General features: G+C 42.9%; 1 protein-coding gene across 2 annotated transcripts in view; it reads right to left on the bottom strand.

Annotated features, from left to right (window-relative positions):
• Window positions 1-15,742, bottom strand: part of LOC115048746 (ral guanine nucleotide dissociation stimulator) — a 43,088-nt gene extending 27,346 nt beyond the window's left edge. Inside the window, exon 1 of one of the 2 annotated variants that reach the window (XM_029510470.1) lies at window positions 15,657-15,742. In XM_029510470.1, coding sequence (XP_029366330.1) covers window positions 15,657-15,677 — 21 coding nt within the window. In that variant the 5' untranslated portion in view covers window positions 15,678-15,742. Of the gene's footprint in view, window positions 1-7,323; window positions 7,634-15,656 lie in introns of those variants that run through there. The other variant, XM_029510469.1, reaches the window with a different exon arrangement.
• Window positions 15,743-17,055: the final 1,313 nt, after the last annotated feature.

The following is a 17,055-nucleotide window of genomic DNA, read 5'->3' as shown; positions in this document are numbered from 1 at the left end:
CAGCCTTCTCTCATCGCTTCATAACTCACTAATCTGCAGCTGCTGGAGCAGAAAAAACCAGCATGTGGAAGGAGTATGTTTGTGCCAAAGACAGTCTCAGTGCTCAGTGGTTTGTCCACAAAACAACCCAAAAAACAGAGATTCAATTATTTCTATGGACTTTTAAAGGAGAAAATCCAAAATGTACGTGGACAATAAAATGTCATTTTTTTCTAATAGTTGATAACAGTGGTTGACTGATTTAGCTTCTTCAGGCAATACTGATGCAGATTATTATAACCATGGAAGCTGATTACTGATATTTCAGTAAAAACCCTTTTATCCATCTGCAATGAGGCTTTATAGAAAGAGGATTTGATTGATGAAGCTTAAAATCCCACAAACTGTTGTGTCGGGGTGTTTCTATCATTTGTCCACACCAGAGGCTCAATGACAGGAACATCTACATCATCCTCTGAATTTACCACCATGCATAAGCCTGAATACGAGGATCTGTTTAATCTGAGGTGAAGACAAAGACGCTGCCAAAACACAAAAATCCCAGCATCACTGAACGGAACTCATCGGCCATCAGCAGCAGCTTTATCAGAACTAATATCAGTCCGCCAGAAAAACCAACTCGGGCTGCGTCCCAGAATTCCCTGTGAGCGCTGAGGGCCAGCCAAGTCTTAGTCTGCTGTGATTCCACTAAAGCTAATCCTCCATCTGCTGGAAATCAATACCAGAGGATGTTGTTATGCTGCTGCTGCTCGGCTCCGACGTGTTTCACTGTTCCCTGGGGATGGCGACGCCTCACTTTCTTTCTTGGCCACACCCACTAAGGGCCTGACAGGACTCCAAGTAGGCGAGGTGGCCAAAGTCGACGTCAGCCCCCAAACCTGGCAGAGCATCGCCACCATGACGAAGTTAAAATGAATGACATCAGGAAGATATTTCTGTTCTGGTCACACTGAACAAGGTAGGGACTTCCTGTCAGCGTGCCATTCAGCAAACACTGCACCCCCCCAGTGGAGGCTTGTGGCTGGACTGGGCCGCTGCCAGGAGCACAATGTTCCCCAGAGCTGCACAAATAATAAATCTGAGACAAATAAAAGACAAGCAGAGCACCAGACATGGGCAGAGTACAGAGTTAGGCAACAGAGGGGAAAAAAACAACAGGCAAATAAAGTGATTGTAAAGCAGAGACGTCAGTTGAGAAGCCAGAAGGATCTTTTTAAATCATTTCAATCTGGGACATAAACGCTCTCCTGTTCCAGAACCTATAAATGAGCTTTTCTGTCTTCTTTGTCGCTTTAAGTGAATATTTTTGGTTCTCGGATTGTTGAAGAGACAAAACAAGAGGACTGAAAGTTTCCTCTATGGGAAAAGTCCTGATGTCGATCTTTTGGTTCACTTTTTACCTCCGCTCTGACTGGATAAAGCCACAGATATCGCTTCTCAAATATTTCTAATTGCTGCAGATTTTTAAGATCCCCCAGTCGGAGCCGGTGTGATGTCTCCTGCTTCAGTCTGACAGCCGAGGCCAGAGCTCACGTTGCTGTGAAGGCAGAGCCCTTTAATGATGCTTAATGGGATGAGATTATAGTTGGGGAAGCGTCAACTCTTTCATTTCAAATGCAGTAATCTATTTCAACTGCGTTGTGACGCAGGTGTCTGAGAGCAGACTGTTCACACCTGAACAGCTCGACAGAGCCACAAATTCTGCTTTCTGTCTTTTGGGACAAATCTGATTCAAAGATTCAAATCTTCAAATCTGACTAACTGGAACGGGCGAGACTTTAAAATCAATTAAAGATCCCACAATTCACACATTTCCACTTTTTCATTTCTTTGTTTTTCCTCATAAAGTAGTTCATTTTTAAAAATGTCTCCAAATATTCAGAATATATCGGGACAACCTAATTATATATGTGAGCAGTAGCTTGGAAAACAAGACGAAACTAAGAACACATGTTGACTCCATCCTGGACTGAATGAAACACGGAGCCAATGGGAGCGTCCGACGTAGAGACGTGACTCTAGATGTCACTATCAAAGATGGAGGATGAGAATGGACAGATAAACACACAGAAGCAGGAAAGCTCCAGTCAGACAGTCAGACTGATCCAGATCTGGACTCACTTTGGGCCTTCAATAAATAAACAAGATTAACAGCCAAAACTTGACTGACGGTTTCAGCTTCTAGTTGGTAAATTCGCGACTGACTGAAGAAAAAATACGATGTCAAATATGTTCAGTTGTTCAGAGAGAAGCAGAAAATTTTGTGCAGACACCATAAAATCATTATTAATATTTGAATGATTGCTATTATTAAAAAATATTATTATTAAAATACAGAAAAGAAATGACTAATCTCCTGGATTAGACAAAGTAATCGAAGCCTTCCAGCCGCACTGCAAACTGTAGTGCACACCTAATGACAACAACATCAACACAATCTCAGCATCTGAGTTTGTATGTTACTGGTTTAGTTTATTAGTTAAGAAAGTCAATTCTTATGCTTATATAGTTAGTTTAGCTGCCAACCTGAGAGAAAGTGGACTGCCTTTTTCTTGTTACATTATTCTTATTATGTGATCCTTTCAAGCCATCAAACTAAAAGCACCAACTGGAAAATGAACCTTTCCAACCCCAGATTTATCGGCAGAAAACTGGTGCCATTATTTTGTCCGTGAAGGACAACAAAACCATAAACTTTGACTGTGGGATGACAGGAACTGACACATCGCACGTTTTTGCTTCGTGCCCTTCAACAACAAGCAGATTAGACCCTCCACATCTGGTCTCACCGAATAAAACAGAAAACATTCATGAATCCAACCTGTGTGGCTCCTGTTCTCTGGACGGTTTGGTAATAACGCTCGCCATCCCAGCAGGCGCCCGTCCGGACCAGCAGGCCACAGGTCCACCAGCTCCGGCACCACATTGCGATTTCTCTCAGAACCAAACCAGAAGGTTCGAGGGATCCAAAATAATCCAGGATCCCATCAACGGGCCTCAAGCGCTCCCACTCCCCTCGTCACAGATTGGCCGACCCCCCGTGTTTACTTTACAGCTGAGTCAACAACGCCGGGAACAACACTAGAAAAAATTAACTTATGCTGGGAATAAGGAGTGTGTGTTTGTCTGTCAAAGGTGAAATGAGACCTCAGATAACAACAACAACACCAGATCCGCAGCTCTTTGGTGTGAGGAACTTAATCAGAGCTGAAAAGAAAATGAAAGTTAAAAAACAGGCTGCGAAAAATCGAAGGGACTTCCCTGAGTCACTGAAGGAATCCCCGGGTTGACTTCAGTGGATGGATCAGCCTTGTTTTTGTCTAGTTACCAGGTTTTAATCTGATTCTTAAAAATAAGACGAAACATGATTTTACTACTGCAGACTACATGACTACATTAACTCTACATGTAAATGTCCAAAGATTCTGTTCATTAAGTCTTTTGAGCAGAGATCTGTAGAATTTGTGTTTATGTTTGAATAATTCATTCATTCATTCATTCATTCATTCATTCATTGGAAATGCTGATGGAGTCAGTTCGGAGGTAACAGGTTGGGAGGAAAGTTGCTCGGTCGTGCATGATAGTAAAAATCCCTAAAGATAAACGATACAGACTCAGAGATACCCCGTCCCTGCTGCACTCTGGGAAATAAACCCATGACGGAGTGTTCTGGTGACAGACAGAGACAAGAAGCAGCTTCTCCTTCAAAGCCAGTGAGGCGGCTCGTCTGTCGGTGAGCTGGATTTATTATCTCAGCCTGCAGAGCCATTCAGGTGCTGCTGCACCTCCTAGCTCCTGGCATTTAAAATCACTTTCTCAGGCCCGCTGAAGTAACCTGACAACCGTCGCCGGGTCCCAGGACAGAAACCTGCCTCTCTTTGTTCAGAAAAGACTGCTGTGGTTCTTCTTGTTTGAGCCACATCATTAATCATTTACAATCAAACCGAGCTTCATCTCACACTTGATTCACTCGACTCCACTGGTTGCGATGGTTTGTGTCTTTGGGGAGGGGGAGATATTTCTGTCATCACCGGGGGTTAATTATCTAACCTGTACAAACAAATGAATGCTTTCATCATTCGACTATCTGCCACAAAACAAGACAAAAGTAATTTAACAAGCTTCTTGTGAAGAACGGAGAAGAAGAACGGGAAGGTGTTCTGATCCTGAAGTGAAGATGCTGGATTTAAATAAACATCCCACGAATATAAAAGTACTATCAGCAAAAAGTCAGAAGAATCAATACATATGGTAATCGGATTCAGAAGCATTTTCCTGCTGGTTGAAACCATTTTATGTACAGTTTTATAGTTTTCATTCCACTGGTTGATTACGTGAGGATTTGGGCTTTTCATACATACACAGTGCACGGCCGTCAGGATCAGGATCTGACTGAACGTACAAGGCGTTTGTTCTGGTGCAAAAACAGTGAACACAGAAGAAGAAAATGAAGACACGCAGGACTGCATGCAATCTAGCCATTCGTTCTTCAGGTGCAGACTATGGAGGCTGAGGCCTGAGTTGAGACACACCTCATATTTGAGGAGAAGGTGGACCTGAGCTGCTCCGGACTCAGTCCTGATGAGGGTGTGCAGCGTTCCCACCTTTCTGCCTGCAGTCCTGTTTGTCTTTTAGTGCTTTCCACCATTGTGTGTAGTCTGTGGCTCTTTTTGGTCTTGTGTCTGCGTGTTTATGCCCCTTCGGACTCGGACTTCCTGCTGTTGAAACTTTTTCTGGAGGCTTCATGAACCAAGTGGGAGCGACGAGTGAGAGAGCAACAGTACATCTACTGCCTCAGGAAGAAAATCTGCATCCTGCTGTTCTCATGAGCAACAATTTAAACCCTGAGCAGGGGTATAATTACACTATTAATGAGAAATTCAAAAAACAACTGTTGCTCCAACCAGACTTAATTGCTGCTCATTAGTTTTTCTGATTAAAAACTCCGTTTTGTTTATGGAAAACGATCTAAATGTTGACTCTTGGCCGAAACAGTCAGCACGTACTGCGTATTCACATGAACAGTATCAGTCAGGCTGCAGACATCCAATCATTTCCTCCAGCCACACTTTGACAGCTGCTGTTAAATTTGTTAATACCACTGGCTCCAAACAGCCAATAAGATTACTCCACTTCATGGTTTTAACAAAAGCTCCATCAGTCATTCTCCACAGAAATGGAATATATGTGCATTTATTAAATTTACATGTAGATGTAAAAGTTATATATTAAAACCATCAGAAATTAAATTGGGATGTAACAACTATGTATACTTATATCGCAGACATGCATATTTCCATCACAAAGGCTCGATGTTACATACATAACAACATAAGGTTCAATGTAAAATTCTCCTGTCTTGTATTACACAGGATACTACATTTCCCATAACGCAGAGACTTTCCTTTTCAATCCCCCCCCCGAATAATAAACACGCCCCAACAAGCTGTCTGTCTGTTATAATTTTCTGGTCACAAAAGCCAAACTGGGTTAACCCACACAACATCACGGTGACTTCCTGTCTTCACTGTCTGGACCTCAGTTCAGTCATATAACACACCTACAGACCGACAACAGGGACACAAGGTGAGCGTCTGCGTTTGACCACAGAATAAAATTCCGGCCACATGAAACACAAGAGCTGGGAAATAGAAACAGAGACCCCCCCCCTCCTTTCCATACACAGCAGAGAGTCAAACCTGATTAAATATTATTGTTACAGCAGATTTCATCTAATAATTTCAGGTGCTCTACACATGCGTTGGGACCAGATCATCGAGTTCACTTGTGGACTTTAAACAGGAGGAGGCGTGTTTCCACAGGTGGAGAGTTTGTCTGCGACGCCACTGACAAAATTTAAATGTTCACACCAGAGGGAGTAACACTGTCAGGGAAAAACCTCATTTTCTCTGAATACGGCAAAGACTGGACAGAGGAAGGAAAATAATGTCTTTTTGGAACACTGAAGCAGGTGGAGCTATTTTAGTAGACACCAGGAATAAAATGATGAATGCCAAAATAGGTCCTTTTTAAGAAGGAAGGGAAAATAGAATCTGACTGACTACATGGCCAAAAGTATTTGGACAGCTAAACTTTAAATGTATATGCTAGATCCAAAGTTTGTGTGCATTTGTCTCTTTAGCAGAATCTTTTCATCAATCATTGTATCACCAATCTCTGTAAATAGACATCCACATTCTTTTTTTGTTTTTGGTTAAGGAGCCAGAAACAGAAGATTTTCCAGATTTAATTACTGATCGGTCAGTAGTAAAACTGGAAGACAACACCATAAGGGTGTGAAACAGTCCAACACCTGTATGTCTCCATTTCTGTCATTTAAATGGATGATAAGAGCAAAACTGAGAGCAGGTGAACTATTAGAGGGTAGAAGAGTTTAACCAAAAAAATCCAGAGTCAAACAGCCTCAGCATGATTGATGATAAAAAAAGGCTCAGATGTTCATCCATAACAGCAGAGGACGTGTCTGCCTGTCAGCATTGTTTTCACTCTCAGGATTCATTAACAACCCAGCACGGGAAAACGTTCATTAGGCGCCGTGGGATTATGACGGACACGACCAAGCATGCCAAAATATCAAAGGGCGCCGCCGCCTCTGTGGGAGACAGTTGCCTGGGTAAACGGGGGTCAGCACAAAAACTGAGCCGAGTGAATGCTGCGTCCACCTCAAGCTCGTTCTGTGTTGTCTGTTAAAACGCACAATGAAACTCAAATGGCTGCATCACCAAAAGGTGTAAAGGCAGCAGAGAAAATCACATTTGGAGTTCAAATTTGTTTCCAGATGTGCAATTTTCTCACAAGCTCTGATTGGCTGTTAATTGGTCTGAGGTGTGTAACCAAATAAAAAATCAACACAAAATCAGCAAAATCAGCTCAACATTCATTTTCATTTGTACAAATAAACACATGCACACAACCCCCCCACACACACATAAACACACATATATACATGACACATGTTCAAGCTGCTGTACAAAGCAAACACAAAGGGGGTTACTACATACAAAAAACACACAAATATACAATTCTCTTTTCTGTTGTGAAATAAGATAGTACTGATCTACACTCCACATTAAAACCACACACACAATAAATACTTAAACATGCTCTGCAGAACAAAGTATGCTGCTCATTAATACACAAAACCACATATGGAAATGGATACAGACACACACATGCAATTATAATTTAATGTATGCTCACGGGCACACCCAACAAACGTTCATGTGAACCTTTTTGAATGCATTTTTTGGTGTCATGTATACACATACACACACACAGCCAGCTTCCAATGGCGGCGCTCACCAGGTCGTCCAGGATGGTGACGGGGAAATCAAACATGCACATCTTGACGGGCTGAGCGAGGGCTCTGTGCAGGCTGAACAGCGACTTGGTCTCCATGCTGCACACTGAACACACCGTGCAGCCGCCGCTCCGCCGCTCACCACAAATGTACTCACAAAAATACCAAAATTAAAACAAAACAGAAACAAAACAACAAAAAAGAAACTCCCCCAGGTCACCCGCTCAGGTCAGCCTCAAACTGAAGACTGAGAAATCCACCTCCAGTTCCTTCCTCCTCTCCTTCCCAGCCACCAACAACCCTGCCCCTCGTTTCCCTTCCTCCCTCTTCCTCTTCTCGTCCTCCTTCCTCTTCCTCCTCCTCCTCCTGCTGCTGCTTCACCAGGGAACGTCTTAACTGTAAGCAGCTGCTGTCTTGTCTTTCTGTCTTCTGGAGGTATTGCCCAACAGCTCAGGAACACTCAGCTGTTATTGCACAACCGCAGTGTGTTTACTCCCCCTCCACCCTTTCTGAAAGGTTCAGGCTGAAGAGCTCAGACTTGCCACAGGACCGCATGCCTGCTGGAGGGAAATAAAACAAAAAACGACAAACCCTTTCCAGCAGAAATGCAGCAGGTACTCGGAGCTGCCGTCTGACCCCTCTGCTTCATTATGCTGCAGCGATTTAATCAGGAGAGAAGGGACGGCTCCGTAGTGCCAGACTGTCTGTGTGAGCCCATTAAAGATGAAGCAGAGTGAGGTATGAATCAGCACCCCCTCATTAATGCTGCTGGTTTACATGAAACCAGACGTTCAGCTCAAAAGTGTTTCTCTTTATCAGAAAGTGGCCGGCCGGGTCTGAGGGATGCTCTGGCTGCTCTGATGCCAACTGCTGCATCTCTTTTGAGCGTTGTTAAATCTTTGATGCCGCTTTGCTGCTGTGGTGCTTCTGCATGGAAACCGTCACACAAACGCATGTCAGTGCTTCCCATTTCACTGGGAGGCGCCGATAATAACCACGTCCTCAGACTGTGGTTGGGTGTCCGCTTGTCCACTCATTAAATATACTGAGTTTACTACAACTAACACAGGACAGAAAGCAGCGGCCGTACATCAGCTAGCAGCTGACCTGTTATTAACTTTGTCCAGACCAGCGTTTCCAGGGACCACTTAGTCACTGAAATAAAACTCAAGGTCCATCTAACTCGCAAACAGGAAAACAGGAAACATGACAAAAGGAACGCCTAAGGAAACTCTAACCCTAACCCAAACAGTCAAGTGAACAGGGGAATCGAACCAAGGTCTCAGAATATAAAGGGATGCTCCCCCTCCATACCCACTCATCTATCTGTACTGTGATATGGGATTAAGAACTGTACAGAGCGTAAAATGACATTGTGCGTTCCTCCACTGCCCAGATGTCAATGACGGTCACGGTTGTGCCTCTTTAATGAAAAGGCTGCAGACTGTTTTAGAAACGTCACATTAAAGTGGTCCGTTTGCAGCTTTCTGAATCACACTGATGAATATGAAAATGTCACAGACAGAAATGTGAAGAAGTCACACCTCTGAGTGACGACGATGATGAGATTCCTGTGAATCTGTGCTGTTGTCTTCACTGCTGCCTGTTAATCAGTCGGGCCCAAAACAACAACAACAAAAAAGCCGTTCTTCGCTTCATCTTTCGGATAAGAGCTGCAACAATTAACACTTGAATTTATTTGTCAGTCCACAGAAAACTGACCACGGTTTTCATGATTGAATATTCATTTTGGAAACCTTTCAAGCAAAAACTGTCAAAATTGGACTCCAGCTTCTCGGCTGTGAGGAGTCAGTGACATCACAGAGGCTACATCCATCTTTATTTACTGTCTGTGATTCATAACTGGGAGCTTATCAGCAAATACACCGCAACACTAAAGCCTCAGCTGCACCAGAAGAGACGTCATCACATCTTCAGATGTATTTTTTTAGATTTTTATACGCAATTCTTTGTAGCTTGAGTCTGGAGGCCAAATTTATAGAAAGTGTTTCCAGTCAACCTGCATGTAGGTCACGCGGCTTTTACCCTGAATGGCTGAATTAGAGTTAGAAAGGAAGTAAGTTTGCTTTGACCTGAAAAAAAGATCTGTAAAAACGTGTCTGTATTTTGTTTTTGAGAGCCTCTGTGGGTTTCCGTTTTATCTCACTTATCACACAGCGCTGTTTTGACCACTTTGCTTTTGTGTTTCATCATTTTGCAAACAAAACTAAACAGCACATTTCAGAGCAGGCAGCCTCGCCGTGTGTTTGGGGAAAGTACGTGACACAGTCAAACGCCATGACCCTGTTAAATAAACTAAGAGCATGGTGCCCAGTCACTCCTCATTTGAAAAGCTTTTCTTCTTTTCACTCAGCTAATATTTGCATATTTACAGGACAGTCAAACATTTTAAATGTTCCGGTGCTCTGAATTCTGAATCCAAGCTTGTAGCTTTGGGAAATTTCAACAGAGAACAAAGGCAGACTTCAGCCCTGATTCACATGCAAATGATGTTCGATGTCGGGATTTTAAAGGACAGCAGCGAGTGAGGATGAAGTGCTGCTGCTCTTTAAAAAAGCCAGACAGCAGAAGAAGAAGAAGAAGAAGTAGAAGAAGAGCGAGAGAGTCTGAAACACCAGTGGGATCTGCTTTCAGATGCAGAGGCCGTCCCACGGCTGAATACTGTAGGAGAGCGGTCGTCATGGAAACAGGGAGGCAAAGCTGGCTCTTCATAGGACTGAAAGCCCCCACCGTCCTCCTCAACAGACACACAGTCAGGACAGGAAGCCAGACTGTAACCTGTAGGTTGGCTTCCTGCAGACTCGGACAAAGGCAGGACGGGCGGTTCAGGTACACAACAAGTCTGAAGTGCAGACTGTTAACCCATCAGCATTACGCTCACGGTCTTTGATTATAAATCAGGACCTGGGCTAGGTGTTTGAGTTTGATCATTCAGAAAACAGTCAGCCAATCACAATAAAGAGAAGAGAGAGCGAGAGACCAAGGTCCTCTTTTTTGATTGGCTGACTGGCCTGTTGTTGCTAGAGCTGCAGAGAAAAGCCCTAACGAGGAGATGGTTTTTATTCTTCAAAGCAGAAATATATGGATTATGGATGTCAACGCTTCCTGTACTTTATCACGTCACAAAAAGAAGATGCTGCTCTCTGCCATGACCGTTTATTTTCATATATTCTCTGTCTACTTTCCCCACTGAGGGACGAATGAAGGATTATCTTATCTTACATCCCATACATCTTTTCATGGATACCAACACATCAGATAAAACTCTGCCGGACCTCTATAAAATGAAAAGGTACTTAGAGACCACGGCGAGTTGTTAGAGTTGAGGCAGCAGGGAAATAAGCTCCAATCACAGAGCTCCACCACAGGCTGCACAGTCAGGGATAAAACTTGTGTAATTAAACACAAGGCTCTGGGTTCAGCAGATGCACAGAGAATCAAACTGTGCACACATTCTTTCCAGAATCTGTTGAAGCGTGCAGATCTGTGTTTGCTGAGCTCAGATTTTATCTCATGTTGTTGTCACCACAGCTGGCTGCTTTCGTTCCATTGTAAAGCTCCATTTAATGGAGAGACTGCAGAAGGCCCAGAGGTCACGAATTGTTAACGTTAGAACATGCTAAATATTACTGTACACATAACACCGCACATCCTCAGCCTCCTGTGTTGATCCAGTGTTAGTGCTGTGTTGAATGGCCACAGTACGGTGTTGTCAAAGCAGTTTTTGCTGAATCTGCAGCGTACCCTCACTTTCACTGAGCTTTACAGTGACCTTCAGCTCACTGTTTTTTATCCTAAAATCAAAAACAAAAACCACTGTCCACTATCGGTTCATCATCTGAGATTTAGCTTCATCATCTTCATCATCAGCTGATTTAGCAGCTAATGAGCACATTGTTTCCCTCAGGAGGTTGTGGAGACCAAACAAGAGAGGAAACACTCGACTGAGACTCGTGGTAACGACATGTTCCTGTGGTAGATTTATTAAAGGACTTGTGTTTGACATGTTGACAAAGTTTTGCTCATATGAAATCTGATCAGAGAATTGCTTATAGTGCCTGACCGGCGATTAGGAACACATTATTAATTGAAATGTAATTAAAACCACAATATGAAAAAGTTCCATATGATGACTCCATAAAATGGAGAGTCAAACTGGTAACCTCCTGCTCATATGTTATGTGCTTTCATCACTCAGTCAGCACAGCGCCCCCAAATCCTCACAATCTTCTAATAATAAATAAAAGCTGCCTAAATAAAAATAATAGATAACATTTTTTTTCTGTGAAACACAAGAACGATCGTTTCAACTGAGGACCGAGATCTGCCAAAACACACAGTCAGATTTTTGTGCAGCCCAATCGATCAGATGTTCATAATTATACCTGACTCTACGGTAAAATAAGAAATCAATCCTAATCCCAGTCTCAACACCCTGTTTTTATGCAGTTATTCCCTGAAACAGATGAGCTGACTGATAAATATTACAACTCCTTGATTTTTAAATGATAAAATCATGAGGGGAAATGCGCTTCGATGATGTGATTCTCCTGGATCTGACTCACCACCGACAGGCAGGACAGACGGATGAAGACATTTCATGGCTCCTCTGAGCCTGAACATGTCAGAAATCTATAAACAGGCAGAATGAGCAGCAGCCAGACTTCATGTTTCAGGCCTGCAGAGACTCTGGATGGAAAACTCGGCTTCAGTCGGCATGAAAACGCCTGCAAATGATTACAGTGTCTACACACACACTCAAAAGTCTGAGCCGGTCACTTGGAAGGTAGAAACGTGGACAGTTGGCCTCGGAGAGCAGATCAGAAAAAACAAATATGATCTGTTGACTGAACAGACGGCCGAGGACGAAAAGAAAAAAGCAGAACAGAACAGTCTGACAGTGAAACGCTCAGCAACAAGTCAGAAATGTTGTAACTGCTGCACTTTGCAACAATGACAAGATTTCAAGGACAGGCTCTGCCTACACACACACACACACACACACACACACAACTAATGCTTCTGAAAAAACTCAACCCTCGGGACTAAAAAGCAGAAAAGAAAAAAAAAACCTCTCTGATTCCTGTCACATTCCATCGGACAAAGAAGTTAGATGTGTTTGGAGTGAAGTCAAGCTTCAAGAACAGAGTCATTCCTGGAGCAGCGTGCAGAAAATGGAGCAGAGAAGTTGACAGCTTTATCTGCAATTCTGACAATGGTGGAAAAAAAAAGGCAGATAAATGTTCCAAAAAGAGGATAAACATCAATGTTACCAGAGAGAGGAAACAGGATTTACGTGACGGGGAGAGAAGAAGAATAAGGAGTGGTTGTTTACGGTGAAATCCAGGCAGTGTGTTTGTGGAGGCTTAGGCAGAGCCTTTATGCTGAAGCAATGGGACGCCCTGACATCCTGAAGCAGCAGCTCTCATCCTGCTCGCCTCGCCGCTGACCTTTGACACTGATTCATCATGTTTACTTCATCAGGGGCTTTTGGATCTGAGTTTACTGGCTTAAACTCCAAACTGGTTCAGACATTTTAACACAGATGTCAATCACATGCTTATAAATGTACTTCTTTAAGGATTTAACATGGACATCCAGCAAAAAGTTGATCAATAAATGATTAGGTGTTATTGTAAAAATATTTAATCTCTAAATATGAATTTTAGAGGTTGGTCAACTTTACAGCCTACAAATGTTCTACATTTCTATTGTGGTTATTATTTTACACCAAGCAGAGAAACATAAAAGCAATACCAATGTGAGAGCAGCTTCCTGTGCGCATGTTCACAGGTTACACTCTGCTGTCTAACACAGTTCACGTTCCCCCTACTCTAAAAGCTGTAATTCACCTGATATAATAACTGTTTGTGAGAGCGGTTTACAGGAAGTCTGAACGCCCTCAAAGGGTTGATTGATAAACAAATGATTACTTGAAATAAAAAATAGTCAAGCTGATGTTATTTTAGGTAAACAAGTTTAATGATTTTACATAAATTATTTCTTCCTTATGAATGACAAATATCATTAAAGAGTCCCGTTGATATTATAATCATGACAAACCCAGCGAGATCTCTTTATTCTAAAAGTAAGAGTTATCGAAATAAAACCACGTGGTTAGCAGTTAAAAGGGAAATATCAACAATCACCGGCCCCCACAGTCAGTCTGAGGGGTCACCAAGCAAAAAGACCAGAAGCTCCAGCTCATGATAAATTAGGCAGTAAGCCTGCAAATAACAATAGCTGATCACAACACCAACCAACGCACAACAGCGATGAACGTGACCAGAGTGAACCTCAACAGAAAGGAGTGAATCTTTGCTGCTGGTTCGTGCTACACTGCCCCTCAGCTGCAACACTCAGACTGAAACTCACGCTTTTCTGTTGACACACTGCACAACGCAACAACGCAGGAAATCAGCCCGAGTATCTGTGGACTGCACCACAGTCCAAAGCTAATTCTAAATTTCAGAAATTTACCTCAAATTTACAATATAAGCCGCATATCTTCAAGAAAACTCCAACATGGAGACATGGTGACTATAAATTAAAGTAAAGGGAAATATTTGGTGTACGGAAACAAAGACTGACACAAACTTTTACATGTGCTTGTAGCTGAAATACACAAACAGTACTGAGACTAAATATTTGACAATTCAGTTCTGGAGTTTGTCCCAGCATGCAACTGGCATGAGGCAGTGTCCACACTGGACGTGGCGCAAAAATCAGCCAATGTGCACTTGAACGCACTCCACAGAGAAACAATAAATCAATTTTAAACAATTAATGTAAATGGATTCATTCCCAGCTGAGTGACTAACGGATCAATTGGCGAAGTGACACCGGCCAAGAATCATCCCGTTGAATCTCTCCCTCCGCAGACACTTCACATCTCTGGAGCTGTGATGTTTTATAGATGTGTCAGCTTTTATTTATGGTCATTGATGCTGCCTGGGGAGTTTCAACAGGAAGTAAGCCCCTCCACCTCCCCCCACCCCCACCGCCGCTGCCACCTCCCGCAGCTCTTGAACAGAGGAGCTTATGAGCTCTGCAGACTGAAGGATGTTTCCTGGAGGGCTGCTGGTCTGAACAGACTAATGAGAATGAACTGGAACACCAGCAGGCTCATTTTTGACAAGTGCCATATTTTCATTTCTCAGAATCAATTAATTGTTCGCTCTAGAAATAATAATAGAAAATAACCAAAGATTTTTAACGAAGTGAAATAGAGAAAGGCTAAAACGCCATAGTTTGTAGCTGATTATTCATTTTTTGTGAATCAGTTGCTTCAGTCCTATTTCATCTGCAGCTGTAACAATTTCCCACAGCCTGAGGCGACGTCTCCAAATGTCCTGTTTCATCTGAATAACTTTCCAAAACTCACAGATATTCAGTTTGTTGTTACATAGATAATATCTGTTAGACCAGATCCAACTGGAGGTTTCTAATTTGTTTAGATAGTTTGGTCTGTTAAATTTACATTTTAAAGGTGAAACTTTGACTTGTATCTTATTTTTCAGGAAATGTATGGAAATGTACATGATATATCCTGCACTAAAGGCTCAGGATCCTCAGATAAACAATCAATAAACCAATCAATAAAAAGCATATTTAATCATCGCCTTAATTCTTTCATTCGGTATTTCTGTTGGTTTATTATTTATGCTTGGATTATTCATTTTGTTATTGTTTTTTTTTCTGGGTGCACTTTAAATAAACTTCCCACCCATATTTTGTAAGAGCAGGGCGAGAGAGGTTGTGTGAAAGTGGAGCTGAGATGGAGAGAGAGTAGAGAGCAGGGATGTGAAGGTTGTAATGAGAGTGAAATATGAGCAGCAGAGTCATTTACAGAAAGGTTTACATCGCTGCACTAATTCACCAGATAGCAGCGGCTGCAGCTCCAATGAGGAAGATGAACGCAACTCCCTTCTGTCAAAAAAAGAACCCTCACAATAATAATACTCCAACAATTAACAGTAACAACTATGATGGTGATAATCATCATAACATCCATCTGAGTGTGAAAAGAAAACAACACATTTTTCATCATGTTTTTGTTCAAGCAGCTGGTGACAGTGGTGGAGAGAGGTTGACTTTAAGCAGCGTGCACACAGAGAGAGAGAGCATGGAGGGGTGCAGCAGGGTCATCCCCACAAAAGGTGTCGACCACCTGCACAATTAATGCACAAAATCCTCCTTAAAAAGGAGCCGGAGCTCCGAGGCAGCTGCTAATTAACACCCACAGTGAGCACATACTAATGAGCCCAGCAGGTGTGTTTGTCACCATCATCATCATCATCATCTTCTTCCTTACCTGTTTTTCCAGCATGATCATTCTCTCAGTATCATGACCTTCATGGAGTGTGTGTCCATGCGAGTTTGGGGTTCACGGTTAGACACACTCCTCCTCTGCCAGCATCGTCATCATCATCATCTTCATCATCATCATCGTCATCATCATCATCATCTTCATCTTCACACAATAAAAATCAGACGGACCGAAATCAACGGCGGAAAAAAAAAATAAAAAAAAAATAAAAGGTGACGGTTAGCGGCTAGCTCGGGGAGGCTAGTCGGCAGCTATCCTTGAGGGAAATGTCCCCGCTGACTCCAGCATGTCCCGGAGTGGATGTAAAAAAAAACAAAAAAAAAAAACAAATACTGATAAAAATGTCCTTAAAGAGTGTTTCATATGAGTGTGTGTGTAATCACGGAGGAAAACAAACACCACAGCGGGGGGATTGCTAGCTAACGTTAGCGTGCTCGCGCTAACTAGCCGGCTACATCCAGCGACGATGGAACGTTTATCCGCCGCCTTCGTCCGTCGCCGCTCCGCTTCACCTCCCGACACGCTCGGACAAACACGGCCGCAAGATGTCCGCTAGCGCCGGCTCTCCTCCCTCCGCACACTCGACGACGACATCCCAGAGAAGCACCGGCCGTCCGCGGGGAGTCCGGTCGGGGGAGTCCGGTCCGGGAGGGGGTAGGGGGGAGGCAGGGAGGGAAGGATGCTGAAATGGATGATGCCGCCTCCGCTGCTGCCGCTGCCGCGTTACCGCTGCTGCGGCAAGACGGATGAGAGCATCTCAGAATAACGACACGCGGTGAACGCACCACAGCAGGCACGACTCAGAAGGATGGGCAAAAAAATAAAATTATTAAAACTGTAAATAACAGACCGTCTCTGAACGCATCTCCGGATTTTTAATTTTGTTTGTGAAAGACTAAATAAAACTTTAATTTAATTCATGTTACATTTTGGGCACTTTGAGTGTCTGAAGTTAAAAAAAAAAGAACAAGGTGATACAGAAACAAGTTTAACAGTGATTAGAATTAAAAAGTAGAGTTAAATCATTAAGATGTGTGTTTCTCCCCACTACACACATGTAAGAATGTCCTTATGCACAACAATGAGTGGACATAAAGATCTGAAAACTAAATCATCCAGGTCCAATAAATTCACCTTACAGGTTGGATATGATCATGCTCCAGTTTTGTGTCTCTTTGTGCATTCATTTTTTGTCATCTTTTATTTTTAGAGCTATGTTTTTTGTGTCTTTGTCTTTTGTGGTTGTTGGACCTGACCTGACCTGACCCCCCTGACCCGGTCTACCCCCATCCTGTAATCCGTTCATCTGGTTCTATCTAACAGTCCCCTTTTATTGCCCCCTCCTGGATTCTGCCTGACAGACAGCGTTGAGGGGAAATCCTCC

Source organism: Echeneis naucrates, chromosome 9, assembly GCF_900963305.1.
Source record: "Echeneis naucrates chromosome 9, fEcheNa1.1, whole genome shotgun sequence".
NCBI classification, from domain to species: Eukaryota; Metazoa; Chordata; class Actinopteri; order Carangiformes; family Echeneidae; genus Echeneis; species Echeneis naucrates.
This window is presented reverse-complemented; position numbering and strand designations above follow the sequence as displayed.